Genomic DNA, 15,017 nt, shown 5'->3' on the forward strand with positions numbered 1-15,017 from the left:
CACTTGCCTCTTCCTTTCTTCTTCCCAGCAATGCAGAATTTGCTAAAAAGCAGTGTATTTTCTGTAATAAATTACGACTACACTGATCAGAGGGGAAATCTTTGGCTTCTGTGCACAGTCCATTTCTCACTGCCTGTGTAACCAGTCTCCCAGTGATGGCCAGTTCTCCTTTTTTAAATAGCACTGAATACATCTAGTTGCCCCAAGCCCCTCTCTTCTTGTAAAAAGCCTCCCACTGAATTTCACTTTCTGTACTTTAAGGCCTTTACAACGTGTGCGGTTTGGAGGGTGACTCAACTGAGCCTCATCCAGTGATTTAAGTGCAAAGAAGTACAAAGACTTAACCCGTGTCCCTTCTTCAACGTGCCTTACAGAAAAGAGGCACTTCAGCATTGCCATTTGCATGTTAGCACCTAATTCCTCATCTCCCTGTTGTTTACAAATATTAAATGTTTCCTAGGAATACATAAGCTAAGTCCCAAATCAATAATGACTGTGTAAACTGCTCCCTGGAAAAATTATCACCTCCTACTGTGTTCCTGAGGGTTCTCCATATTACTGTTATTTAATAAGGACGATACTCTCTGATCTTTTTATTACTTTTTTTGTGTGCTTCTCCTTAATGCTGGTGCATTTTTCATGCTATCAGGCTAGCAACTGAGAAGCCAGAATCGTGCAGAAACCTCACTGAAGCACCTTCCCAACAGCATCTGTTGTGACAGGGAAGGAATTGCAATGGACTCTGTCTGTAACTGACTGCAATCGCTCATTCCCAGCAGGCACAATAAGGAAAGCAAATCATTGTGAGAGCACAATCTTAATTCTTATTCTCCAATTACCAGAGTAGTTAATTAGTGACAAAAAAAAAGGAGCTCACTGTTTGTCAATATGTGCTCCAGTTGGCAAAACTAGCAAACTACGCATTTATTTAATCTTCCAAGCCAAATTTGCTCATGATTTAAGTGGCTCCAACTCCAATTCTACTTCAGTCAAAAAAAATGTTCCTATTTATACCTAAAACAGAGACCTTCAGGTTTGCAAAAACTCTGGGATGCCCACTGGAATAGCAAAGTGCCACGTAAAGGTCACGGGTTGGTGCAGCCTTAAAGGAGCAGTCACACAGCCCAGGTTTGGGCTGAATGGGAAGAGAACAGACTCCCCTGCAGACTGGCTTAAAGCAAGAAATAAGCCAGGTGTTAACAGCAATGCTCCGGAGGAGCAGAGCTGCTCCCCACTGACAGCAGGCAAAGGTTAGTGCCCCGTGCCCAGAGCTGGCCTTGGCAAGTCCTGCTGTCCCCTGGCAGCAAATGATGGCAGAGGAACAGTGTGCAGCTCCCAGGAGAGTTCACCTTGAGCTGAACAGAATCCCAATGCCAGATGCTGAGTTTCAGAAAGGAACTCCTTAGTTAGCTTTTCAGCATGTATAGCATTATTGTATTTCAAGGGAGCTTCAAAGGAAACTGGATTCATCAGAGAAAACGAGCACACCCAAATGAAGTGTGACACGGGAATCCATCACACATTGTCAGCGCTCTCTCAGCAGACCATGATTTCACTTCCATGCAGAACTTGGGGTGAAGAGGGGCTGGGGCTGTAGCTCTGTATTTATATGCAAATATACAGGGAGTAGACAGCAGCTGCTTCTGCGGCAAACTGGTATTTAAACCTGCCTATCTGAAAAAGGCAAATCAAAATTAAGCAATTTTTTATTTTACTACTTCTTAGGCCAATCCTCTGCCCTTTGAGGGAGAATGTCTCACCTGGGAAACAGAGCTGCACTATTTCCTTCAGCAGCTCAGCTCCTGGCCTTTCCCAGAGAACAGAGGTTCAGACTCAGAGCTGCTGAACTCTGGGTCAGCACACAACGTGCTTCTGTGTGCTGAAACACAGTTATCACTTTTGAAAGGAAAAGAAGTCTCACCTCATTATAACATGGCCTATGGGTGCCAAACGCTCATCCTGATATAATGAACTTTTTATTTTAATAGGCTTCATAATCAGAAGAGAAGGCTCCAGAGAGACAACGTGAAACATGGAGGTATTTAGTTCTGTTCCTGGCAATGGAGAGTCCTGGTGGATGTCTCGGGAACAGAGACCAATTCCACCCTGGAAAGAGACCTGAGCTGAGCTAAGGCCGTCAGGTCCCGTTAACATCTCCTGATGTGCTGAGGAGAGCCATATGGAGTGTGTGCAGGCACAGGAAATCTCAGGGTTCAAGCAGGGTGAACTGTTCACAAAACAAATCACTTGTGGAAACAGGTAACACTTGCTGTAGTAGCTGCTGTTCAAGATGTGTTGCTGCTGGCAAGCAAATTCTTGAGGAGCACCTACCAATGATCCTCTCTGTTGTGTTTATCGAGCCAAAAAAAAACCCAAACAAACCAGCCCAAGATTTTTCAATGGCTCTCAGAAGAGAGAAAGCTGAACCTTGGGCTGTTGATGCGCTGGTACACTGCAAAAATGTTTTCTCAGCAGACACTACAAACACAGCAACTGGGGTCTAAGGTGACAAATCAGAAATTCAAGCAAAAGCTTCCAGAGATCTGGGGATGCACAAGCAAAGCAAGACAAATTTCAACTGGAACATTCTGCAGACATTCCGAGCCTTTTGCCAGCTTAATGTTTCCATACTTGCAGTGGGATCCCAGTTTTGTGCCATGTAAAGAGACGAAAATGAAATGCAGTGCGGCTGCAGAGGCCATACCCACCTTGCCATCCTCGGTGTAGACGTTCTCGTTGTAGCCTTTGACGATTGTGCGGTCGATGAAGAGGCTCCGCATCACCACGATCACTTTTAACACCTTTCCTAAGGTAACCTGTGAAGAACAGCACAAGGACACCAACCGAGGAAGAGTCAATGGTGTCTGAATTCATCGAGTTAACAGCTTAAGCTGATGCAATTTCAGTTTTCAATATTTTATAGAGAGACCAAAATAAAAGATCTAAAAGCAGTGTGTGTTATGAGGAGGAGAGAGACTATAAAGTGCAGAACAAACAAACATTCATTTGCAACTGAAAATGTATGAGTTCACAGAATTCCCTTGTGCAGACATGACACTGCCAAGCAATTCTCTCCATTTTATTAACACCACAACTCAATAACTTGTCAAAAACAATGGGCAAATGTGATTATTTTCGATGAATTTGATATTCTCCAATATAAGTCCACTTAGAGAAAAACAATTCGAAAGAAGAATCGGACTCTCCTAATGCTGGCTTGTAAAAGCATGCCATGAGTTTAATGGAAAACATTTTCTGTCCAATAAAAATGTAAAATTATTTCAAAGGAAACTACAGCTTAAAGTAAAAATGTTACATTTTCAAAGGTTTCATTTCCTTCTGTGAAAGTGTTAAAGTGCAAAGAATAAAACTAGTATAATGGAAAATACAGAGGGTCAGTCAGAGTATAACAAGAGAAATAAGCCTAAATTATATTATTGACAAAAATGCAATAATGAAGGGATTTTAATCTAAAAATCAATTTACATTTCAAAGATGAAGTTGTACTTCAATACAGTCAGGAATGTGTGTCTAACAAGAATCCTGTCTTTGTATTTTGTTATGCAGAGATTATTAGAGAGCTTTTCCTCACTCACAAAAGCATAAAACTGAGATAAAAAAGAAACAATTAGCTCATTTTAATATTTCCCAACCAGCAGCAGCTCATTTTCTGCCAGTGTTCCAACATTTCATCCTGTATAGATTAACACCCACTGAAACAAATGTGTTTTTACTGCTGACCTCAGCAGACAAATCCACACCTAAAGAAATCAGTCAATATGCACCTTTATTGATCTGTTGGATGTTATTCCTTTGTAACTTTTGTTAATGACTCCTGCTCATCACCTTGTTCCACCACCAGCAGCCCCTGAGCTGATTTAATCAGCAGAGTGCAGGACAGAGCCACAAACTCTGGACAGAACTGATGCCAAGCCTTTGGCATGGGACAGGGAGAACTCCAGCAGGGAAGAGTCTGAACAACAGGGCAGGACAAGTTCACAGCAAGAGAAAAGACAGAGGAACAAGAAGGGAAGACAATGACAGCCATCAAGCAGACAGGCTGCCAGGCATAATGCTGCAAGAACATAAAAAGTGGGTCAGGAGAATGGATAATTTCTGAAGAAAAAGATGTGAAATGCTGGAGGACAGGAACTTGTATCAGGGCCTGAGCCACGGACACAGCAGGAACCATGAACATGTATGGAAACACCATGTTGTGCTATCAGGGGCTGTGAATTTTGGTTTAAATGCAGTACCTTGCCAGGGTACTCTTACACAAGACCTAGTTGGTCCTCATATACAGAAAATGGGCAGAGTTATTTCAGCACCTGACACTGTATTAATTAATTCAGAAATGCAAAGTCATGACCCAGAGGTGCCTAAGCTATGATGCTGATCATCCACTGGAATCACAGAGTTTTTTCATAATTGCTAAGAGGAGGAAATGAATAAACCTTGAGAAAAGTTGCCAGCACATTAAGAGTTAACAGTTTTCAATTTATTTTTCTGCCTTATTAAAAGCGGCACTTCAGTGGGATATTGGTCTGCTGAGAGAACGGACTCTTATTTATAACTTCACACTAGGCATCAACCATACATAATAAAATTAAAAGCAGGAAAAGGAGACATTTGAAAGAAAAAGAAATCTTAATGGAAGAAGGATAAGGCTGCCCTACAAACACCCAGACCCAGCTTTCTGTATTGTATTTCCTATCCCCATTGCCTTCACACACTTCAGCTGAAGCTCCCTTCTTTCCTCTTTCTCTTTACATTGTGCATTCACAGCATTTCCCAGGGCTGCCAGGTAGAAATAAATCTGAGGTTGATCTGAAGCCTGTGTGGGATGTTCCTGAAAATCCTCTCAGTGAACAGCGGAACATAACACGGTGAAAAATCCTGTGTGTGGCACTCCAGCTTGCTGGAATGAACTCACTGCTGGCCTCAAACCTCCTCCCTGCATGATTTACCTGCACAAATGTGCCTGCATTAGCTCCCTGCCTTTCTCTGGGTGATGTGACTTCATACCCTTCCAGTGGTTCACTCCCCACTTCCAGAACCCATCACAGCACCGAAATGTCACATCCTGCACAACGTCCAGGACAGTACCTGGATCACCCACTCGCCTGACCACCCAAATTCAAAATTCCCGTGTCCCACAGGTGTAAGGAGCTGTGGAAACCCAACCTTAGCTGGGTGCCTCAGTGAGCTCCCTGAGGAAGGTCCTATTGCTTTGGAAGGGGAACCCAGGCACCCCGGAAATCCAGACTTTGGCTGGGTTGGTGCTGAGTTGTCTGAATTAGCTCTTACAGTTCTCTGGTACTAGAACAAAAAACTTTCCTCTTTTGTGCCATTCTTGGTTTGACAAGGGATTCCTGCAGATTTTACTCTGGCTGGAAGAGAGATCGAGACTTCGAGATGATTTCTGTAGGACTGTCTCATTAGTTAAGTCTGACAGAAGCAGGAATTTTGTAAAAGTAGCTCAGAGAAATTACAGTTCATTGTTTTAACAGCACTGAAAGAATGAGGGTAGTAGTACAAAGAATGAACAACAGCCTGTCACCAGACTGGAGGATGCTGTGAGATGTAGAAGCCAGAACTAAGCTCCACAGCTATTTGCAGGGTGAAGCACATTCCATATTGTACACAGCAAATGCAATACCCTTTTATTTTTTTCCTCCACTAATCAAGATTCGTAACTATTTCCAGGGCTTAATGTTTTTGTTCAACTCCACTGTATTTTACAAATCATGTTTTTCAGCAGACCATTTTATTCCAATCCCTGCTCAGCTTGGCTACTTGTTCAGAACAGATCTATGTATGGAACATAATTTACACTTGCAGTCAGTCATCCAACTGTGTCCCTACAGATCACCTGAAAGAAGGTAATAAAACACTAATGGCTTTGGTAAACCAGTAATGTGATAGTTCTGCTCCAAGCTCTAGGAGTGTAGGTCTCTCCTGGAGGTCCAGACTCACCCAGATGGTCCCTATTTAACGGGCACTGAAATGTCCCTGCATTTCCACAGGTACCAACAGAGAGAAATTTCTTCCCTCGTTCAGAAAAGATACCTTTCAATTGTGACAAGAAGGCAACAATTTCCTTTCTAAGCCAAGTTTTCCTATTAAATTTCAACTTCTCCTGTCGATATCCTGTTAAGACAGCACTTGGCTTTTTAATATTTCGCCTGAAGGATATATGCCAACTCGTCCTTGATGTAGAAAATTTTAATTCAAATCAATACATGTACAAGGTCACTTTAAAATTCAATTAATATGAATGAAAAAATATGCCCCACAGTTCTGTGAGCTGAAAATGGAACAGTTGCAAGTTAAATACTTCTGTAGCTTCTGTTTTGGGCTGTGTAATAACAATGTACTTCTAACTTCCTTTTAACTGAAGTATACTAAATTCAGACAGTTAAGTTATTCATAAATCCCCTGCTTCCTAAAATGGCAAGCCCCAGAAGAAGGTAGGACAGGCAGCTGATTGAAATCTGCAATATTATGCAGCTTTTCTGACAAAGACATATAAAATAAAAATCTTCTTGAAATATCCCAGTTTTAAAAATATTTTGTCTATCACCAAGATAAATCTCAAGGAGCATCTGACAGACACAGTATGCCAAGAAAGGGAGAGGGGGAAACAGAATAATCAGGGAGAATGACTTAGATAATTTCTTGTAAGACTGCTAAAAAAAGTTCCCATTTAACACCAATCATAATTGGAAAGAAGAAAGTACCCTTCCTAGTAAGTCAGAATCAGGGTCCACATGAGTTTACAAAATGAAAAGGATCAAACTTAATTTATCATGCCAGAACTCTGCCTGGAGGAAACAGTTTGAAATCCCCCCTTCAATTTTGCCTCTTCATTGAAGCTAATATCAAGTGAAAACCCCTTTTATGAACCATTTAAACAACATATTAACAAATGCTCTTTCTTAAAATTTATTTAAGTTTGATATCAGGAAAATGTATGCTGACAACATCAAGCTCCCACACTTTGTGAAATGAAAAATCCCCAAAGCTGCAGATTTCCCCTCAGCATTCCAGGGAATTTGCTGCTGATTTGAGCTGCAGATGCTCTGCAATGCAGAGCTAAAAGAAAGAAAACATTATTTTCAGTTAACATGGGCACCTCCCCGCTTCTATAAAAAGGAGCACAAGTGTGTGTGTGGTTTTTATTCACCTCAGAAATAAGGCAACATCCAACCAGAGATGTAACCAAGCTACAGATTTCCAGCAAAAGGCCAGACACCTGCTCCTTGCCATGGAACCAGCCATAAGCTCAGCCTCCCACTCGCAGATCCTTCTTACTAATCAGTACAATGCATGAAAATCATATTTATATATGCTGGAAAAAAAAAATTCTGCATTAAAAATGAAGATTAAAAAAATCCCAGAAACCAAACCAACACACAGACTTTCAACTGGATTTTTTTCCTCTCATTTATGTCTCATCTGCTGTTGGTATGGCTGCATTTTCCCCTCACATGCTCATTATTCTTTAATGATGCCTATTTGTAAATAGCAAGATAAGATGCAATTAAGCCATTAGAGTCTAAATAAACAAACATACTAATTAGGTTCTTTACAAGGATTTCTTTTTTTATGCAAGGGTTGGAATTTACCTTTCATTAGTCTAACCTAATTGCAATAGAGCCTGATAAAAAGTCAACATAAATGAAGGACTTTAAATGCTTCCACCATATCAAGGATGAGCTGGCTCTTCTCCCTTGGTAACATTCCCTATTCTCTTAATAAGGCAAAAAACCTGGCACAGGAATGTTGTTCAAAGGTTCAAGGACAGCCGGTGGATTTTGCCAGTGGCCAGCCACACTTAGGGAAGGGTCACACCAGCCCAGCAAAGCTACAGAAGATGAAATGGATTTTGTCTCGTTTTTCCTTTCTAAATTAGGGCACACCAGGAATTATACAAGGATGAAAATGATGTCTGATCTTCCACAATATAAATCTATGGGAATATCAATTACACACCTGAGAGCTTTGGGCACAGTAACCCTGTGGAGGGAGCAAAGCTGAGGACATTTCTCACAAGTCTTTCTCTACTTTTCTCTACTCTTGTTCCCTTTTCCCAATGGAAAAGACTCTTCCTCATCTTCCCCATTCTTTAGACAAGCAGAGAACACTTTCCAATTTACTTGCCAACTCCTGCTCGTGTACTTTGTTAATTCAAGACGCTCTTCCCCTGCCCATGTCACCTCAAACACTGACTTAATGCCCTTTAAATTTTTAATTTAAATTATTTTAATGCTGATTTTAATGCTTTTTAAATGCTGGTTCTTCATCTTAAGGCACACACTCTGAAGCACTGCAGTCACAAGTCCCACTGTGAACTCAGGAGTGATTCCTCCAGCTGACAGCAGATCCTGAACCATCCCAGGAGTTCCCTCAAACACCAAAACCAAGCTATTGTCTCCAAGGCAGTAAATCCCTAAATGAATATTCATCCTACAGGCCCAAAAATAAGGTGCCCAAGCCACCAAACGTGACCACCAGAGCTACATCCCCTCTTCCATGAACCTGCCTGCTTTTATCCCGTGCCTGCTGAGCACTGGTTTCCTGATGAACCACCCCACAGGGAAGAAGGAAGGCTCACACCGCAAAGCACTTTGGAAATATGAAATTGTTTTGGAAATAACAGCACTGAATTGTTTCCAATCAATACATCGATACTGATTTCAAATCACTTTGCAAATTCTCCTCCACTCCTCCCGGTTCTCCAACATCAGGGTCTCATGCACAGAAATCAGTCTGGTGCCTTTCTTAATGGGCAAATAATCAATTTCAGCTTCCATTTTCCCCACAAAAATAATAATGGTTTTATGTAAAACACTAATAAACAACAATGAGACACAAGGAATTATTCAGCTTTAGGGAACAGATGTCTGGCCTATCTGCAATTAATACAACCCACTGCCACACAATCAGACTGCTGCAAATGCCGGGAACAAGATCTGAAAGTTCAAATGCAAATGTGTCTGGTTTTAAGGAGAATGAATAAAACTTTTTAAAAACCTGCTTCATATTTTTATATGACAGATCTATTAAAAATCTAGGCAGCAGTATAAATTCATAAAAATTAATTTAACAGTAAAAATTTGTAAGATAACCTGGAAAGAAAAAAATCATGATTTCCGACCTGAGTTTCGCAGAAACAATTCAGTTTTTCAGGTTGGAAGTTACTTACATGCATCATTGTGCTTTAGAAATTGCAGGAAACAGTTCCATTATCTGCAAAAATATTTACCAAGTGCTTGTAATTTCTGTAGTAGTTCTTTACAAATATTGGGGATAAAAAGAATTTAAAGACAAAGCAGTTCCCAGACATAGATAAGAAAACAAACTTCTTCCCCAAGTAGGACTGGCTGGGTAAATGATGCTAAGGAACTCACATGGAAAAGCTGGGTAAAGTTTACTGTCTTCTAAAATCTTTCTCTTATTCATGAATCAATTGTATACAGGATTTGTTTCACACAAAAAATATTCTGAATTTTGATAACAAAACCAACGTACGTGAAACAATCACAAAATAATTTGATTATTATAGTAGGAAAAATAATGTATCTAGGAGTATAACTAATCATTCAAGGAAAAAAAAAGCTAGCTATTTTCATTCATTAAAAATTAGTGAACGTTTTCTTAAGATACAAAGTAAAGTTTATCTATTTACAATTCCTGGCATTTGACCAACAAAATCTCACAAAAACCTTAAGGAGTCCAGAGTTCCCTGTGCTGCTGCTGGAAATTAATTTTGCATAACACAGTTATTAGAGCTGCTGTAATTCTATGTTTAGTCTATTTTATACATAGTGCTATTAAAAGATTAATTGAAAAATCACTGGTGAAGACTGGGATTAAACAGCACCTTGAAATGCCACAATAAACTGCTCTTAAAATCGGCCGAGGATCTCACACAGCTCTGAAAGGTTTCAATTATTTATGTGTTTGGCCTGTGTAGCATAAATCCAGACTAATGAGGTACAATTGCTGTGTATAAATCGAAAGCATAAAAAACCTCCTCATTGTCTGGAGGCAGCAGTTGATTTTTCTCACAGGAGTTTGCAGCTTCTGCTCAGGGAGAGCCCAGCTGAACAAGAGGTTTATTCACCAGGAGAGTTTGACCAACAGGTTCACACAGCTCCTGATCATTACAGAATTCCAGAATTGTTGGGGTTGAAGGGACTTCTGGAGATCACCCCATCTAACCCCCTGCCCAAGGCAGGGTCACCTGGAGCAGGTGACACAGGAGCATTTCCAGGTGGATTTGGAATGTCTCCAGAGAGGGAGGCTCCACACCCTTCCTGCGTTCCTCTGCCAGATCTCTGCCACCCTCCATGAAAAGTTTATCACAGAACATTCTGAGGTGGAAGGGACCCACAGGGATCACTGGCTCCAACTCTTACATGAATGGCCCATAAAGAGATCAAACCCACAAACCTGGCATTACTGGCATTCCTCACGCTGAAGTGAAACTTTCTATGGTTTCTTTCAGTTTATGGCCATTACTCCTTCTCCTGTCACTGGGCACCACTGAAGAGAGTCTGGCACTGACTTGACACCTCTTGGAGATATTTACATGGATTACTGAGATCCCCTCTCAGCTTTCCCTTCTCCAGACCAACCCAGCCCAGCTCCCGCAGTGTCTCCTCATCGGAGAGATGCTCCAGCCCCCAAATCCTCCCTGCAGGACCCTCTCCTGCAGCTCCTTGTTCTTCTTGAAGAAAAAGACATCTTCCTGAACCACCAGATGAATCTTAGTGGTGCAAGTGTCACCTCTACAGCTAAGGACATAAACAGATTTCCATGTGCAAATGAAGTTGTGGAGTCTGGAGCTGGAACTTTCTCTCTTGGATCTTTTTCCTAAAGATAATTTGTTTGGCAAAGGTCCCAACGTTTCTTGAGTTTCAAAGAGTCTCCCAGGCCTCCTTTCCCCTTCTTCCCCATCTCCCTCTAATCATTTACACATTTTTAAGATATGGATAGTGCTTACCAGTGCCTTGAAGATGAATCCATGGGTTTTCCCTGGTAGATGGAATGATTGTGTTTAAAGATGTTATTAAAACTGGACCTTTGCATCAAGAACCTTCCTAAGATGCCACGTGTGCTATGAACAGTCCAAGGATGAGCATAGTTGAGATTATACAGTTAGTTAATTAACTCTGGGCAAACAGCATGGCTGTGAAATATTTTGAAATAAAATGAGCCTTATCTGGAGCCTCTGGCACTGAGGTAAACCATGCTGCTGCAGGGGAGCAGCTCCAGATGTAACTTGGGCTAAGTTCAGAGTGAGAAATCACAAGTGCTGAAGAAACCTCCCTCCTTCTGGGGGAGGTGCTCTTCACACTGCCCATCCTGCAGCACCTTTTTCACTGAAGGATCTGTGGCTGAAAACAGCAAAAGCTTTTGTAGCAGTCAGGGCCAGATGGAAAGTGCCATATTGGCAACATCAACTGAGACAGATGGGAAAGAGGGAAAACCTGGCTAAAAGAAAAAATGATAAACCCATCACACGATCACACACAAAAATACTTTAAAAACAATCTTTTTGATCTCTGATCCAAGGAAAATATGCACACCACTGGTTCAACATGGGGCTGGGATCTTGTAGAAACAAAAATGTCCTTGATTTAGAGAGCAACCGCCACATGGAATTCACTCTTACTGCTGCTGGTGAAAGGTGCTTCCCTTAGTTACCACCCAACCCTGTTCCTTGGCAGTCACACCCAAGGTAATTTATATTATTTCCTAACTATGTCTCAGTCTTGAAAAACATCATCTAGTTCCTGACCACCTCAAAAAGCCACCAAAAGTGGAAAGTACTTCAGTATGCAAAGAAGGGCTCCAAGAGAATGGAAAGCATTTCAAAGCAAGGAAACAAAACCAGACATTTTTCTACAGCAAAACAGATAAAACACAAAGTCAGCTTAAGAGGAAATGCAAAAACTTCTAAGACTTAAAACTTCCTAAGACTGCACTGATGAATCCTATTCTTTTCTGGAATATACTGTTCCACTTGGTGAATCCAACAATTGCAGATTAAATGTTTTAATGCCAGCTGTTTATTTTAACCTCTGACTCAGTTAATCTCTTGTGAATTTGTGACTGTTCAAAGAAAGTTAATAATGAGATGTTAGACAGTTGATTAATTAAAACTAAGTACAATTAAAATACTTAAAAATTAACAATAATCACAGCAATAGTTGCTACGGGGAAATTTCCATAAGAAATGTGAGATGGAAACGACTGAACTGGCCCCTCAGTTCTTCATCTGTGTATGTGGTGTATTTTCTAGTTTTATTTACAATCTGGTTTTATTTAATATTTTATTTAAATATGTGACATCTGCCTTTTCCTAGAAGGAAATCAGCATCCAGCTCCCACACCATAGACTCCTCTTCCACTTTGCCGTCTTAGAGCTTTGAAGACTTCTTTTGCTGTGAGCACAACAGCTGCCTATGAAAATGGATGTGAACAATAGGCTCTTCTGCAATGAAATCTTGCTTGGTCAGGCAGAAATAAGTTGAATGTATTGGACTTGTTTATCTCAAACCCAGCCTTTACTGCTCATTTACTTCAAAGGCAAATTCTTAACTTCATCATATAACAGAAATTCACTGACCCAAGTGCAATGTGAACAAATTTAAATCATATTGGTCTCCTTCTTCTTTTCTTCTTCACAACATTCTCTTCCTTAATTATCATGATTAAGATTCACTCACTGCCAAGTCTGCCAAGAATCATAGTGAATATTTGAGTTTGTGCTCGTATTTCTACAATCACATTTAACAATAAAGCAACAGATCTTCTGTTTAAAAGGGAAATTATTTTTATCACTTAATTGCCTAAGAGCAAGAAAGATGCTGCATTGCTGTGGCAAATGAAGAATGATATATTTTAAAAAAAATAATCTTTAATAACCTGCATTTTTTGGACAGCAATTCAACCTGTTAAGAAAATCAACTCAAGGGAGTAAATGATCCAACTTACCAGAAGCATTGCAGAGCTTCCATTTGGCCGGGAGAGCTGGATGGACATTTCAGGGAACATTCTATCAATCCGACTGATCACATCATCAACGTATCTACCAACCAAACCAAACAGCAGCATTAACACAGGGGCTCTCCCTCACACACTCAGATTATAAAACTATGCTTTTTAAACACATTTATCCCTTTTAGAAAATATCCTTTTTAAAAATTATCCTTTTAAACCCTGTTCACAGGACTTTCCTGAATCAATTTCTCTCTGATACCTGCATATTCTCAAAACCATATGCAAGCAATAATTCAAAAAGTTACTGATAAGAGGAATCAAACCAAAGCCCTCTGCAAGTTGTTTTGAAAATCAATTACTCTGCCCTTAAAAACATGCACTCACCTAAATTTTGTCTGTCTCAAAACATCTGTCAGTCTCAAACTCCTGCCATTGTATTTCTATACTTTCTCCTCAGGAGGGTTGAAGGACACAAGATTAAAATTACTCTTCCAGTGTAGGAATTCACAGGTTGTCATGTCCTTACTCTCTCTTTGATAAACTTAACAGATAAAGGTTTTATCAAAGTCTTTGGATGATTCTTAGGAGTGGGGTTTTTTTCCCTGAATCTTTTCAATTTATTTCATGCACTGGTGATTCTGAAATTGGCTGGTAAATTTCAGATGTTTCTCTGGAGCAATCGAACACAAAGGTAAAACAACATCCTTTCTGCTGGGTGTAATCCCTGTTTCTGCAGGCCAAGGTGAACAGTTGTCCTGTTCCCTGGGATCAAATTAAGAACTGACCCCCATTAACACTGAAAACAGCCTTACAGAGCCTTGTTTCCCAGGACACACTGCCCCAAACCATGGACGTGCCACTTCAGCCACTCCTCTGGGCACATTAAAATCCAAATATTTGCTTTAGCAGAGTTTCCTGAACAGTCTTTATCATCTGTGCACTGATCTGTCCCCATTTACAAACTCTGCAATTCAATCAGATCCATGAATGAATTAGTAAATAAAACTGTTTTCATGCTAATCCACATATATGCTTGGAAAAAAAAAAGACTTCGGGAAAATTGGATGCCTGAGTTAGATTAACAGTAAAACTCAGGAAGAAAAAAAAAAAGCTAATTATTTCCCTTTAATCTGCTTAAACAAAGGCAAAAAAAATGTTGAATTCCTGCTCTTCCAAGTAATTCAGTTCTAATGTTAGTGCTCAAACCTCCTGAACAACGAGGTGCTATGCTCCAATTGCTACTTTGCAAAGGATTAAAACAATCAGAAAAAATAAAATCAAATCAGGAAAGCTACACTCCTCAGCTGGTAAAGTCAGCTTTTAAAAGCAACCAAAGAATGAAACGAGTTATGACAATTTTGTACAAAAACCTTAATCCACACTTGTCATTGTGCAGAAGAAAGTTCCCCCATTCACTGCAATGACTCATTAACACTTGCTGCTGATAAGCAAAGCCAAAAACATCCAGAAGCCAACAACTTCCTCAGCACTGGGAAAGAGGAGGCGCATCAGACACTGCTCCAGGAGGAATAAACTACACGTGGACGGCACGAACCCAACTAATTTCAACCACTGCTGAATCCCAGACTGATTTCACGCAGCAGGAGAGTTTATACTGTTTCGTAAGTGCTGCTACTCCAGGCTCTGCAAATAAATTAATCTCTTGCTTGTGGGGAACCAGGGATGACTGGCTGTGGTACAGGCAAGGAGAGACTCTGTAGTTCTGAACATGTCATGATGGAGATTTTTGCACAGCTTAAGTTTTCCAATTTGCCAAGCTTTAGGCAAGAAGAAGTTAAAACAAACAAAATAAGAAGTTGCAGAAAACAAGACACTGGCATAGTCAATGCAGTAAGGAAGGAAAATTCAAGTAATTTTAAATCACGTGAACAACAGTTGGACGTGGGCACTTAATCTGCTTACGTCCTTCTGAAAATCCCACTGGACACGTACACTCATCCTTTGAAAATGGGATTCAGGCTAGCTGGAGGTAATCAATTCTT

The 15,017-nt window shown here is 40.4% G+C and overlaps 1 protein-coding gene across 1 annotated transcript in view; it reads right to left on the bottom strand.

Moving 5' to 3' along the window:
* The window catches only part of MED27 (mediator complex subunit 27), an 83,611-nt gene that overhangs the window by 13,682 nt on the left and 54,912 nt on the right, over window positions 1-15,017 (bottom strand). The window contains exons 4-5 of the mRNA XM_066201063.1: window positions 13,009-13,102; window positions 2,709-2,816 (exon numbers count right to left, since the gene is read on the bottom strand). Coding sequence (XP_066057160.1) covers window positions 2,709-2,816; window positions 13,009-13,102 — 202 coding nt within the window. The remainder of the gene's footprint in view (window positions 1-2,708; window positions 2,817-13,008; window positions 13,103-15,017) is intronic.

Source organism: Chamaea fasciata, unplaced genomic scaffold (assembly GCF_029207755.1).
Source record: "Chamaea fasciata isolate MVZ Bird 193981 ecotype frontalis unplaced genomic scaffold, bChaFas1.0.hap1 SCAF_20, whole genome shotgun sequence".
In the NCBI taxonomy this organism is placed as follows: domain Eukaryota; kingdom Metazoa; phylum Chordata; class Aves; order Passeriformes; family Sylviidae; genus Chamaea; species Chamaea fasciata.